Raw genomic sequence first — 13,754 nt, forward strand, 5'->3', positions numbered from 1 at the left:
TATGCAGCAAAGTATGACTTGCATAATATGTTGCATTTGGGCACTAAATTCCCTTTTGCATGAAGCTTGAATGAATGTTAACCTTGACACTGGTATTTCAGATCGACCAGTTTCTCTTGTTCTGTCAGTCTCTGAAGCACGGATGATGCATTGCATTATGTTCAGCCAAAACTTGAAGTGACTGCAAAAAATGTGATTTTACTAGTCCAACTAGTTCCCGCCTTGGACTGATCAATATCTAACATGCGATTCGCGAACAAATGGTTCTTTTGGATAGTGATTCAGTCCAAACGATTGTTTGCGAAATAACTTTTGGTTTAACTGCAAAGATGTAAAGTCTGAACAACACTGCTGCTTATACTGTTAACAGTTGGCTAACAGAGCAACAATATCACAACTTGACACAAAAAAAAAAAAAAAAAAAAAATGAAACAAATGGCGCGGGTGGAATACTTTTAACTAAAAAGTATCGGTGAATCATTTTAACTGATTCAATGAAAACGAAACGGTCCGAACAAACCGATTCGCTAAAATGATTCCCAATGCTTATTTAGTTTATTGATCGACAGAAAGACAGAAGCATTTTCTCTCCAATATATTTAGTCTAACAACATATAATGTTTGCTATATTTGTTTCCTTAACAAATATGTAAGGGATGACTGCATGGAAAATACACGTTCTCTTCCTCGTTTCAATTCCCCAAAAACTCGCTGAACCAGATTTCATGGGACAGGTGCGTTTTCAAAACGGCAGAAGACGGTCCACTGAAAGAGTAAGACAGGATTAAGATAATATCTGCTTTAAAAGTTCTCCACGAATTTGTTCAATGACCCACTATGGCAGTAAACTTGAGTAAAAACGGACCCGCGCTCACAGACGCATATAATGAAGTGGTGAACGGGAGAACGGCCACAAACTGGTAAGACATCTACGTGATACAAATCAACATACTATCGGAAATGCATGGATGAATTATATTTTCTAAGTACTAACGTCATTTTAACGTTCTATATTCTTGTAATGTAGCTTTAAATGAGGTATTTCTCTTTAACATAACATGCAAATTACTTTTCAAGAAACCCAGTTTTTGCATATCTCGTGCTCAGAAGGGAATTATTGTGCTTGTTGTGTAATTTTTGGATATAGTTTAATTTTCACGCTATAAATGTATGTTGTCATTTATAATGATTGCCTTCAGTCATCTTGTAACAGAAGGATCCTGCATACAAATAAACTGTATTTGTTGATTATAGGGTGTTGTTCACCTATGAAGGAAACAGTAATGACATTCGGGTGGCAGGGAAGGGAGGTGAGTGCATTTGTTTTAAATAAGAACATAAAGAATGCAGGGTAAGAATGCCAATAGAGTGATGTCATTCTCTTTTTGTCCTATTTGATGAGCCAGCAGCAGTTGACAATTACAAATGCTCGTGTGTTTTCTCTGAGTGTGCCATAGATGGTGGGCTTGAAGAAATGGTGGAGGAACTGAACAGCGGCAAAGTCATGTACGCCTTCTGTAAGGTGTTGGAACCTAGCTCTGGAGTTCCCAAGTTTGTGCTCATCAACTGGGTACGAGTGGACAAAAATGTCCAAAACCGAATGTACTGATGAGAACTAGCCTACTTTAAAAAAAAAATAAAATGTCATCATTAATAACCCTTATGTTCCAAACCAATAAGACTTAGTTAAATCTTCAAAATACAAAATAAAACTTAAAAGAACCTGAGAAGTGTCCCTCCATTGAAATTCCAGGGAACTAAAATAAAGATCCAAAAAGGTCATATAAGTCATACAGGTTTTGATCATATAAATTCTATAAAGTGACAGTATCTCTTTCCATAACTTGGATTAAACCGTTTGATTCATATGGATTAGTTGTATGTTGCAATTATGATCCTTTTGGATTGTCTAAATTTTGGTTACCTTGACTTTCGGGGGAGGGATTACAAATTTTGGGTGAACTATCGCTTTAACCTCTCAATCTCCATTTTAGAAAACATCTTTATATTATTATTTGGTTTCAGACTGGCGAGGGAGTCAAGGACATTAGAAAGGGTGTTTGCGCCAACCATGTTCATTCAATGGCCAATTTTCTGAGGGTGAGTGTATGATGCAGCTTATTATAATTCTCGATTTTACTTTTGTAGTTACATCAGGGTCATGTAATTTCATTGGCTTCAAATTCCTCATTTTGAATGTGTATTTTATTGAAGGGTGCCCATGTGACCATCAATGCTCGATCAGATGATGATGTCGAACCTGCAGCCATCATGGAGAAGGTGGCCAAGGGCTCAGGCGTCAACTACAACATCCACAAAGAATCGAGCCAGAACAATAATTGTGAACCTCTTGGACGTGTGGTGAGTGAAGCGATGAGTTATGTCCATACCTCATGTTTATAGAGGCTTTGAATATCAGCATGTTTGCTTTCTGAATTACTCCATTGTCTTTGTTCCCATAGGGCTCTGTCTATAAAAAGGTCAGTGCTTTAGATGAACTCCAAATTACAGACAGAGACAACTTCTGGGCTCAGGCTGAGGTGAGGAAACGGCACGGTAAAACACAATGCTATTATCTTCTCATCGGCTCTTTGTCGTCTTGACACGTTCTCTTCCATCTCCTTTATCAGCAAGATGAGAAGAATCGGCGTCAGGAGGAGCGCAGGAAGGCAGATGAGGAGAGGCAGCGTCTGGAGAAAGAACGGAGGGAGCATGACGCTCGAGAGGCAAACGAACGAGAGCGAAGGCGGAAGGAGAGAGAGAAAGAGATCGACCAACAGAGGTGTCTGTCCTGTTCATATTGTCAAATAGTATATACACTACCGTTCAAAAGTTTGGTGTTTTCAACATTGATGATAATAATAAATGTTTCTTGAGCATCAAATCATCATATTAGAACACTGAAGACACTGTGACTGAAGACCGGAGTAATGATGCTGAAAATTCAGCTTTACATCACAGGAATAAATTACATTTTATTAAACATTATAATAGAAAAAAAATTATTTATATTAAATAATTTAATATAATATATTAAAATGAATGCAGCCTTACTGAGCATAAGAGAGCTCTTTCAAAAAACTTTTAAAAATCTTACTGTCCTCAAACTTTTGAACAGTAGTGTATGTAAAAATGAACAAGTTGCTTTGGCTATACGTAACTACTAAATAACTTCCTAATTGTTGTCTCACAGGCTGTTTGAAAAGAAACAAGAGGAGCAAAGAAAAATGGTAAAAATATGACTTTCCTGCAAGAAATCTGAACATGATAAAATCATATTTAATATATCATGTTAGTCACTCTTGATTCCCTCATTTGTCGTTAAGGAGAAAGAGCAGAAGGAACACCTGTCTCCTGTCAAAGCAGGAATATTGCGATCTGAGTCTGTGCAGAAGGCCAATGTGAGTTCATATGAATACAGCACAACAGTGAGAGTGTCCTTAGATATTCCATCGATGTTCTCCAAAGAGATTTAAAAAAACTCTTTAGTAAAGAGTTCCAAGCTTCGTACAAATCCTCAGAGATGAATCACTGGTTCAAAGAAAAAAGTATATGAAAATCACACCATTTTTTAATGATCAAATGAAATACACTTCCCACAAAGCATTGTGAATTATGTAATAAAATATAAAACAATGGCATAATATAAAAATATTGACGTCTTATGGTCTGTCTTAGAGAATTTACACATTCTCATTAAAAAACGTTTGAAAAAGTTCCGGAATCCTAGTGTTTTCCTTTATTATACGTTTAAGTGTAAATAAGAAAGGGCAAAAAGAAATGAAAGGACATAAAATAGCATTTTCCGCCTTTTTTCAGGAGGCAGCATCAATCATCTCTCAGCGTTCTATCAATCCCAGAGAGCTGTTCATGCAGAAGGAGAGAAGCTTGGCCAACAGTGCAACACCTTCTTCAGCCACCCGACCAGGTAAAGAAAACTCCTGTCAAACAATTCAGCAACTTCCGACAAAACCTCATAAATAAAACATGCACAGTCCCAAGCCTTTTATCCCAAAATTCAGAACTTCATGTCTTTTGCTCCAGGTCAGTTGAGAAGCCCATTTTTATCCCAGCAAGCAGTCAGTGCAGAAAACCCTCCCAATAAAAGCAGGTCTCAGCCCTTATCTCCAGTTCGCCCTGCGGCGGCTGCCTCAGTTTCACATATACCAGCTCCAGTGTCTCCAGTGCACGAAACTCCGGCTTTCCCAGTAAAATATGAAGGTAAATTAAAAGCAACAATCCTTTTTATTTCTGTGGTTTGACATTATGTAACAGTTAAGTAATAAGTTGCTTTATTTCTGTCTTTCAGACCCCTTCTCTGATGATCCATTTCTATCTGAACAAGCCGAGGATTCTGAAGATGAATGGGATGGTGTGTGCTCTCTCTGTAAAGCTTATTAACGTCAGTCAGTGTTATAATTATGCCTGAAATCTTACTTGCTGTGTATCCTGGAGCAGATTCGGGTGAGGAGGGATCAAGCGGTGATTCTGGGAAACAGCAAAGTTATGATGTAAACAACATCTACACGAACATCCCCTCACATGAAAGTCTCTATGAGAATGTTAACCAGGTTTGTTACTTGTCTTGTCATCCATAACCTTGCTTCCATGACATATGTGACCCTGGACCACAAAAGCAGTCTTAAGTCGCTGGGGTATATTTGTAGCAATAGCCAAAAAGACATTGTATGGGTCAAAATTATCAATTTTTCTTTTATGCCAAAAATCATTAGGATATTAAGTAAAGTAAATGTTGCATGAAGATATTTTGTAAATTTCCTACTGTAAATATATCAAAACTTAATTTTTGCTAAGTAATATGCATTGCTAAGAATTCATTTGGACAAATTCAAAGGCGAATATTTAGATTTTTTTGCAGCCTCAGATTCCAGATTTTCAAATAGTTGTATTTCGGCCAACTATTGTCCGATCCTAACAAACCATACATCAATGGAAAGCTTATTTATTCAGATTTCAGATGATGTATAAATCTTAGTTTCGAAAAATTTACACTTAAGACTGGTTTTGTGGTCCAGGGTCACATATTAGGACATATTTTTCTGTAGTAATAATAATATTTCAGCTGGGTATAAAATATTAAGTACTATAGATTTCAGTATCACACGAATGCCATTATTTATCATATAATTTGAGATTTCCAAACCCATGCTGGAGAGGAAGAGGAGACGGGCGAAAACCAGAACATCTGCGCAAGAGCACTTTATGACTACCAAGCTTGTGAGTGGTGTGGTTCTACTGTATTATCTAAGTAATTTATTTTAATTATTTATAAATATTTTAACATTTATTTTATATGATCTAATTTTATATATAAAATATGCTATATATTTATAAAATTCACATTGACAGTAAAACTAGGCCTGATTAACACGTTTGTAAATTTAGAAAATAAATAATTTTACAATATTCCAAACCCTCTAAAAATCAGTGAAGATGTGGTATTAAAAGCATATCAATTTATGCGCTATATTTTCTTCTTTGTTTCTCATTTAGTGGATGACTCAGAGATCACCTTTGACCCGGATGATATTATCACAGGGATCGAGATGATAGATGAGGGCTGGTGGAGAGGTTACAGTCCTGATGGTCACTACGGATTGTTTCCTGCTAATTATGTTGAACTTCTTTAAGTACAGTACACCAATCAGATGCAGTAGCATGTAACAAAATGACTGTGGTTTGTTAATGTGCTTTAATGATGTTACTGGGCTTTTGAAAAATCTGTTTTCTTACTTTATCCAAATAAAGTTCAATAAAAGTTTTATGTTCTTTTTTTATGATCTTGATTCAGATACGGCAATCAAACAAAGAACAGAAAATAAACTCCAGCATTGTAATAAATGAAAATCTTCCCATATTCCCTTACTCAGATTCCTGAAAACACATGCATTCTCACCCAAAATGTATGAATTACTTTCCTCACAAAAAAAAAAAAAAAAAAAAATACTACAGTTTCCACTGAAAATAGTTATTAAAAGGAAAGTACTATGACAGTACCATGGTACACTTACACACATAATAGATCAGCAGATCTGAATGATTCACATATTAACAAAAAAAAAAAAAATATATATATATATATATATATATTTAAAAAAAAAAAAATATATATATATATATATATATATATATATATATATATATATATATATATATATATTTGTAAGTAAAAGGCTTCATCTGTTCAAGAACCATTGCCAGCCGTTTACTTCACATCAGAGCGTATGGAATACATAGACTGCTGACGTGTAACTCGCGCGACGCGATGGTTACAAAAACGCCTCTTTGACGTCATCAGCCCGATTCTGGTAGTTTTAGGGAAGAGGAAGATATGGCCGCAAGGTTACTGTTGAGAAGCGCCGTCCGGGCCGCGACGACTTGCAGGGCCTCTCCAGCGGTCGCGCTGAGCAGAGGGATGGCGGCGGGAGGTCAGTCTCTTATCACGGGCTGTTTCTAATAACCGAGACGCGCCGCAGCATCATTTAAGAGGCGGGTTGAACGCGTGCCAAGGACGCGATTCGTTCCGCGGAGGTCGCTGCGCTTACCGCGTCGGAAGTCTAAATGATAAAACGTGTTTATATATACTTTCTCAAGAGATATTTTACGAGATCGGGTTGTTTTAGAGTTTTAATGTGGATTGTTGGGATATATTGGTTTAGTTTTATGCGTTATATTTGACTTGGCAGATAGTCTGCAAATATAGAACTGGACTGAATTGCTTGTCAGAATGAGAATTTTGAAGTCTTTTAATCGTAATTTTTCATGCAGGTATTCCCACTGATGAGGAGCAGGCAACCGGACTCGAGAAGAAGATTATGAATGCTATGAAAGCAGGCTCAGTATGTATTATGATCTGTCAGGAAGCTGTCAAAATAAATGTTTATGCTTGCATCAAATATCAGTTTCATTGCAAAGGACAAATTCACCCAAAAGAGAAATTCTGTCATTAATTATTCACCCTCATGATGATCCAAACCTGCATGCTGTTTAATTTCCTCTCAAAAGAATTTTTTTTTTGAAGAATGTTTACATAGGTTTTTCATCCATTAAACAACTTGAAAGGTCATGTCTCTAGGACTCCAAAGAACACACAAGTTGTCAATTTGACTTTAAAATATGGTGCATTTTAATGGCCTCATGTTAGGTTTAATGTCAGTGTCATTATGAAATTACATTATGGTTCTCACTTGCAGAAAGCCATTGTGACAAAATTCCATTGGTGTCAAACTTAATGGGTGCCATATTTGATATGAACATGCAGGATACATTAATCTTGAACATAATAAAAATAAAAAGATAAAATCAGATAAATCAGATAAAATGAATTTATTTTCCTATTATGGAAATGAGCTGCATGAAGGTTCAATTTTATGTGCGTTCCACAAAAATTACAGGTTTGAAATGACATGAAAGATGATTCAGTTTTGCAGAGAATATATTTTATTGGGTCATGCTTTACCTGGGAATTGAACCCATTACTTTGGTGTTGTCAATAGGTTCTAGTCCTTTAAAAGACATTGTAAACAAATTCCAGTATATATATATATATATATTTTTTTTAGGTCATTCTTTCCCTGGGAATCGAGCCCATGACCTTGGCATTGCCAGCAACATGCTATACAGGGGTTCTAGTCCTTTAAAGGGATTCTAGTCCCCAAAAATGAAAATAACCCCATGATTTACTCGCCCTCAAGCCATCCTGTGTGTATATGACTTTCTTCTTTCAGACAAATACAATCAGAGTTATATTTAAAAAATGTCCTGGGTTTTTCCAAGCTTTATAATGGCAGTGAATGGGGTTGAGATTCAATAGTCCAATAGAAGTCCAAAAAAGTGCAATCTGCTGCAACGCCGCTCTCTTGTGACCGAGCATACGACATATAGTGGAAGCTAGAAATTATGGTTTATAAAGATTTAAATATTGGTATTTTTCTAACACAAAAGCATCTATTCGCTTCACAAGGCCTTTATTCGTCATGTGGAGCACTTTTATGTTGGATGGACGCAGTTTATTGGACTATTGAATCTCAACAGCCATTCACTGCCATTATAAAGCTTGGAAGAGCCAGAATTTTTTTTTTAATATGATTCTGATTGTATTTGTCTGAAAGAAGAAAGTCATATACACACAGGATGGCTTGAGAGTGAGTAAATCATGGGGTCATTTTCATTTTTGGGTGAACTATCCCTTTAAAGCACATTTCAAACAAATTCTCCAAAATGACTGACTGATATCATGTTCTTCTATTTCCCAGGATCCTTACAACATGATTAATCCACCTTCCATCACCAACAAAAGGATTGTTGGCTGTGTCTGTAAGTCCAACACAAACAAAATCAATTCTGCCTTATTCTCAAAGTTAAAACTCACTTGATGTCATTTCAGTTCATTTTGTTAGAGTTGTATTAAGCACATCTATGTGTGTCTGTCCAGGTGAGGAGGATAACACTGCTGTGGTTTGGTTCTGGCTCCATGAGGGTGAAGCCCAGCGCTGTCCTTCATGCGGCTCTCATTACAAGCTAGTGCCTCATGAGCTTCCTCACTGATCCTGCTGCCTCCACCGCAGCGTTGCATCCCAGAATTCCAGAGACGTCTTGACCTCATTCATGTTTGTCTTTTTGCAAAGAAGTACAGGAGATGTGACCTGTCCTCCTGGTGTGGGACACAATATTCTAACAATTCCTAAAAAATAAAAAATCAGTTTACTTAAATTATTGGAGTATACTTTTTGAGTTTGGTCCAGTTACAGCTAATAAACATGCTTACTCTGACTTTGACTCTTGTGTTTTAATTCAGGTTCATTAAATTCTGCTCAAAGGTCTTATTTTAAATTTTATTTAATGCTTGAAATTAATTTTTAAGAGAAACATAAATTGTGCCGTGTGTATGATTTTTATTTTTATTTTTTATTTTTTTTACAAAAGCTAATATTTTAATTTGAATAATGGTTATTAAACAGTTTGAATCACTTTTCTATTATAAAATGTGGAAAATGGAAGTAAAGTGTGCAAGCCAGTGTTATTTAATATGTATGTATATATGTGTGTGTATATATATATATATATATATATATATATATATAGAGATATATCACACACACACACTATTATAGTATAAATTAATTTTGATTTGGCTTTTATTTTGATGTTTTCACTTTTCATTCTAATTTTGTAGTAATTTCCGTGCTTTTGTCATCTTTATTTTTATTTTTTAATATTTTTATAATTTAGATTTAATTAATTTTTCAGTTTTAGTCATTTTAGTACTTAAATTTTAACCTTTTTAATTTCAGTTAGTTGCCAAGGCATCAATTCTAATATAGGTATTTTAAATAAAAGTTTTCCCATATTTTATTTCAGTAAATGAGAAGTATTTGTTATTTGTAGTGTTTTTTGTTGTTGTTGTTGTTGTTGTTGTTGTTGTTTTTTAAATAACGTGATCCAAACTTTCGACTGACAGTTTAGATCAATTTCATATAAAATGTGTTTTTTGACATTGGTGTTCCCTTAATTAATGATGCTTTCTATTTGTATTGCAGTTTTCTTATTTGGAAAGGTTTTTGTTGTTTCATGACTTAAAGTTCTAACTGATTTTTTTGTGTTTTCATTAAATGCCCTAAGTCCTTTCACTTATGGTTTGGCAGAAAGATGTCTGAACTTACAACAGGAAGTTCATCTATTTCTGTATTTGCACTTCCTTCCTGTGTCCACAAGGGGTCATTTGAGGGTAAGGATGAGAAATGAGGAGCGTTTGGGAAGAATCCAATCATGTGCCATAAAGCCAGATTATGCTCTTACTTTGTTATTTCTCTGTTGCCTTTGTTATTTGTCTGTATTTTATTAAATAGTCTGCTTTATGTATGTGATAATATTGTGAAAGTCTTTATATAATTTACTCTCCCTCTAGTTTCCATATTAATTCATACAGAGTTAAAAGTCTTATAGTACCCTGTCAAAAAAAAAAACTTCCACTGCAAGTGATAATGCACAAATGTTCTTAATATTATACATTATACTGATTGTTTAGGTAATTAAAGTGCACATTACTGATTTGTGATACATCTGTAAGTCAAAGCTAATATTCTCTCTTTTAAAATGGCTGAGCAAATTGGCTTTTATGTCTGCTTTTCATATGACAAAAAAAATGACATTTTAGTCTTGATTGCCTAATGGTTATTAGCATAATTGAATTCATCAACATGAATTTCCAAGCTGCCATTTCAGCCTCTCTCCTGGTTACCGCACCTACCCACAGTGAGTTAATCATTTCATAAGCATCTCAGGCACACATCACTTTGTTTATTGCACTGAAAGTCATTATAAACAATGCATCAAGAGGTTTTTTTTTTTCTCCACAAAATGTGAAAAATGCCCTTAGTGGGTCATTCATGCCTCCTGTGCTTTTTCATTTCACTGACAGGAAAAACTGAAAGTGAGATGTTATGTGCAATTTGCACAAAATTGCCAACATTGGCTGTGGCAGACTGTGAAAAATGCAACACAGAGACATTTGAGGGAGATCTTATTTCCTGTGCATTGCTCTACTGAGTTGTTAGACATTGTGGTGCTGTGAAGAAAATTTCACTGCATATATTTTGTTCCCCCAAGAGTATCTTCCAGAACTGGCAGTTTAAAGGTGTAGTTCACCCAAAAATATAAGGTCGTTGAAAATGTACTCACCCTCAGGCCATCCGAGATACAGTAGGTAGATGAGTTTGTTTCTTCATCAGAACAGATTTGGAGAAATTTAGCATTACATCACTTGTTCACCAGTGGATCCTCTGCAGTAAATGGGTGCCGTCAGAATGAGAGTCCGAAAAGCTGATAAAAACATCACAATAATCCACAAGTAATCCACACATTTAAAACAAAACAAAACAAAACAAAACATAATGCTTTCTCCAGTGAAAAAGTCCTCCAAAGAAAGAGTTTTTTCTTCACAAGAGTCCACGTTTACTGATGTAATTGATGCACTGGAGTGGTGTTGATTATTGTGATGTTTTTATCAGAGATTATCATGAGATTTTTCAGTTCACCCAACAACTGTCTTAATAAATTATTCATGCTGCAATGCATGCTGGGCGTTCCAAAGCCCTTATCAAACCAGCAACTGTTTTGTTTGTTCAGACCTCTCAGACAATAAACAGACTTGTTAGAACAATATTTGGGAGAACACAGTTTGTCTAACACATTTTTATGCAGATTATATGCAAAGTAATTCTAGGAATGACAATGGAACTATGGCTTGCTACATACTGAATACTGCACAGTATTCAATAAATAGTAGGTGAAAAGTACCTGGATGACCTACTATTTCCGCCAAGATTCTGAAGTGTGCATTCGATGGACACTTTACTATCCCATGAGGCCACGGGAGAGGATTTAAGAATGGCAATGCAACTGATGCTGGTAGGTCATGTGACAGTAACAACATGGCTGATGTTGTACGTCTGAATTTCATTAATAGCACCCATTTCATACTATATAGAACATAATTCTAAACGGTTGAGAAGTTCAAATTGAAATGTAGTACTTTTTCAGACAGTATGCAATTTTTGACACTTTTTTTAAATGGTTAGAAATGACATATTCAACAAAAGAACCACAAACACTATGAGATTTTATTACACAGCACACTTAACATTTTGATAAATGTAGTAGGTTATTTGACTATTTTGTCAGGTTTCCCACAACAATATCCCACAATTTGCTAACTATGCACAGTAGCTTACACAGTGACATTAGAGAAAGTGTTGAGTGATATTGCCATTCTAACACAGTGAAAAAGCATCTAGCCTATTTCAAGAAAAGGAAGCATTAGTCATGTCTAGCCTTTCACAACTGCGTAAACAAGGTTGTTCTTTGTGATTCGAGCAACTGTGTTCAATACGATGACGATAATGTTATGTAATAGTGCTTCCAGAGCCTTCATAATAAGAGGTGCACAATCACACAGAGAATAGCCTACATGTGTTTTCTGAGGATATACTTTGACTGGATGTTTCATAGAAATACACCATTTTTGATAGGCTAGACCTCTTTGAGTTATTAATATTTGAATAGCTGTGTAGTTTTAAAGCCAAAAAAAGAGCTCTCAGTACGCTACACACAAGTCATCTCTTCTGTTCAATTCTCCACTCCTGTTCTGCATTTCTCAGCGGGCCGAGAAAACAACTGTGGAAGGGGAGAATTTTAAGGAAGGATGGATTTAAATGTACCCGAGGAGACCAGCCAAAGACATTTGGCGAGCAGGGTCCATCACACAGGGGCACAAGAGACGCACAACACATCTCAGGACAATAGTCTATGATTAGCACTCTGCTTATCTGCGCAATGCTGTCTGCTATTAGTGTGCTGCAGGGGCGCTGTCTCCATAGCAACCAATCTGCCTGAAGTCCAGACCCCAGTTGTGTTTCTCAAAGATCCACTCAGAAACCTCTGTTCACCATTTTCTGCCATGAAAGCCCATTTAAGGTCATTATGACTGCTGTAGGGGGTGGGGGTGATTGCATAGATCTCAACGTGGCTGTAAAACCTCACATTGACTTGATCCATCCGCAGAAGATTAATTAACCTGCATGACCGACGCACAAATGCTTGGATGTGAACCTCACTCGTAGTCTTGACACCTGCCAATTGATATTTCCAGATCCGTCGATGAACGGAAGGTGGAATTGTGAGCTCATTTCTCCACTGATGCATGTTTTCGACAAAAATAGGCAAGAGGTTTATAAGAGGTGCTAATTCAATCACCGCATATGTAGGGTTTGGTGACTTGAACAGACCCTTAAGCACAAGTATTAAACTTCGGCATGTAACTCAACCCACAACATTTAAGCGATACGTACATGAATGATTCCTCAAATCATGCGACTTCTTGAGGAGAATGATGTGCTATTAGATTTATGATTTAAACCTGGCAGATGATAAAATTGGGTGAAAAATCCAATAGCCTTAGGGACCTAAGGCATATCTAGAGACCATGATATCATAGTGCGCACGTGCTTTAGAACACGATAGCAACTGGACAGCAGAATGTTAAAATCATGCAGAACATGTAAGTTATCATGTAGCAACACACTAAAACCCATTTTAGTGATCACCTTAGCAACTGTAGATTACTTTCAAATTGTGGTCATTTACTGTTTCCAAATTACACATCAAAAACTGTAGTTTTTGCTACAGTCCATTACATTACATTATGTAATACATTATATTTAAGGTAATACAATCTGACTACTTTTTGATTTGTTTTAGATTACTTTTAAACTTTGCACCTTTAAATGACAGTAATTAATTACTTAGCAATGTATTTAATTACAAAATAATTAACCAAAAATTACAAGTATAGACAATTCTATTTAATTCTTTCAGTAATCTAAAATTGCACAAATTATTCTGGAACTGACCTAAATCAGGGAGAAAGATGCATCAAAAACATACATTTTAACATAAGATGTTAAATTTTGTCATTTTTTTTTACAGTATTTTTAATTTTTTTCACAGTGATTAATTGCTTAGTATTGCATTACACACAGCACTGTTTTAGCTAATGCCATTTTAACAAAGCTCACGGTCATCACACACCATTCATGTCTATTATTGCTGCACATTCTTTGTTTTTTCTCTTTGTATCCTCACCCAGGTTTCGACAGCATGGCTGTGGGACTGGCTGCTGCTTGACTTGCACCCTGGTTGAATCATTTTAAATTAAAGCACATTCTAGCTGGATG

The 13,754-nt window shown here is 35.8% G+C and overlaps 2 protein-coding genes across 2 annotated transcripts; both read left to right on the forward strand.

Annotated features, from left to right (window-relative positions):
* The first annotated feature begins 542 nt into the window (after positions 1-542).
* Positions 543-5,785, forward strand: LOC109065516 (drebrin-like protein B). The gene is made up of 15 exons (XM_042765408.1): positions 543-920; positions 1,255-1,310; positions 1,458-1,570; positions 2,026-2,100; positions 2,215-2,361; positions 2,463-2,540; positions 2,631-2,782; positions 3,194-3,230; positions 3,327-3,401; positions 3,820-3,928; positions 4,045-4,221; positions 4,310-4,372; positions 4,459-4,572; positions 5,155-5,238; positions 5,515-5,785. Exons 1-15 carry the CDS (start codon positions 838-840, stop codon positions 5,649-5,651), a joined length of 1,500 nt encoding a protein of 499 aa, XP_042621342.1. The 5' UTR covers positions 543-837; the 3' UTR covers positions 5,652-5,785.
* Positions 5,786-6,291: 506 nt separating this feature from the next.
* On the forward strand, positions 6,292-8,793 carry LOC109065596 (cytochrome c oxidase subunit 5B, mitochondrial-like). Its single transcript, XM_042765409.1, has 4 exons — positions 6,292-6,449; positions 6,790-6,860; positions 8,277-8,337; positions 8,456-8,793. The coding sequence occupies exons 1-4, from the start codon at positions 6,353-6,355 to the stop codon at positions 8,566-8,568; spliced, it is 342 nt and encodes a 113-aa protein (XP_042621343.1). The 5' UTR covers positions 6,292-6,352; the 3' UTR covers positions 8,569-8,793.
* Positions 8,794-13,754: the final 4,961 nt, after the last annotated feature.

The sequence above is a fragment of the Cyprinus carpio genome, chromosome A10, assembly GCF_018340385.1.
Source record: "Cyprinus carpio isolate SPL01 chromosome A10, ASM1834038v1, whole genome shotgun sequence".
In the NCBI taxonomy this organism is placed as follows: Eukaryota; Metazoa; Chordata; class Actinopteri; order Cypriniformes; family Cyprinidae; genus Cyprinus; species Cyprinus carpio.

Excerpts from the sequence above, each read along its gene's own strand:
- LOC109065596 (XM_042765409.1), top strand. The coding sequence starts at position 6,353 with ATGGCCGCAAGGTTACTGTTGAGAAGCGCCGTCCGGGCCGCGACGACT. Across the intron at positions 6,450-6,789 it reads CAGAGGGATGGCGGCGGGAG|GTATTCCCACTGATGAGGAG; the intron begins GTCAGTCTCTTA and ends TTTTTCATGCAG. Across the intron at positions 6,861-8,276 it reads ATGCTATGAAAGCAGGCTCA|GATCCTTACAACATGATTAA; the intron begins GTATGTATTATG and ends TCTATTTCCCAG.
- LOC109065516 (XM_042765408.1), top strand. The coding sequence starts at position 838 with ATGGCAGTAAACTTGAGTAAAAACGGACCCGCGCTCACAGACGCATAT. Across the intron at positions 2,101-2,214 it reads CAATGGCCAATTTTCTGAGG|GGTGCCCATGTGACCATCAA; the intron begins GTGAGTGTATGA and ends ATTTTATTGAAG. Across the intron at positions 3,402-3,819 it reads AGTCTGTGCAGAAGGCCAAT|GAGGCAGCATCAATCATCTC; the intron begins GTGAGTTCATAT and ends GCCTTTTTTCAG.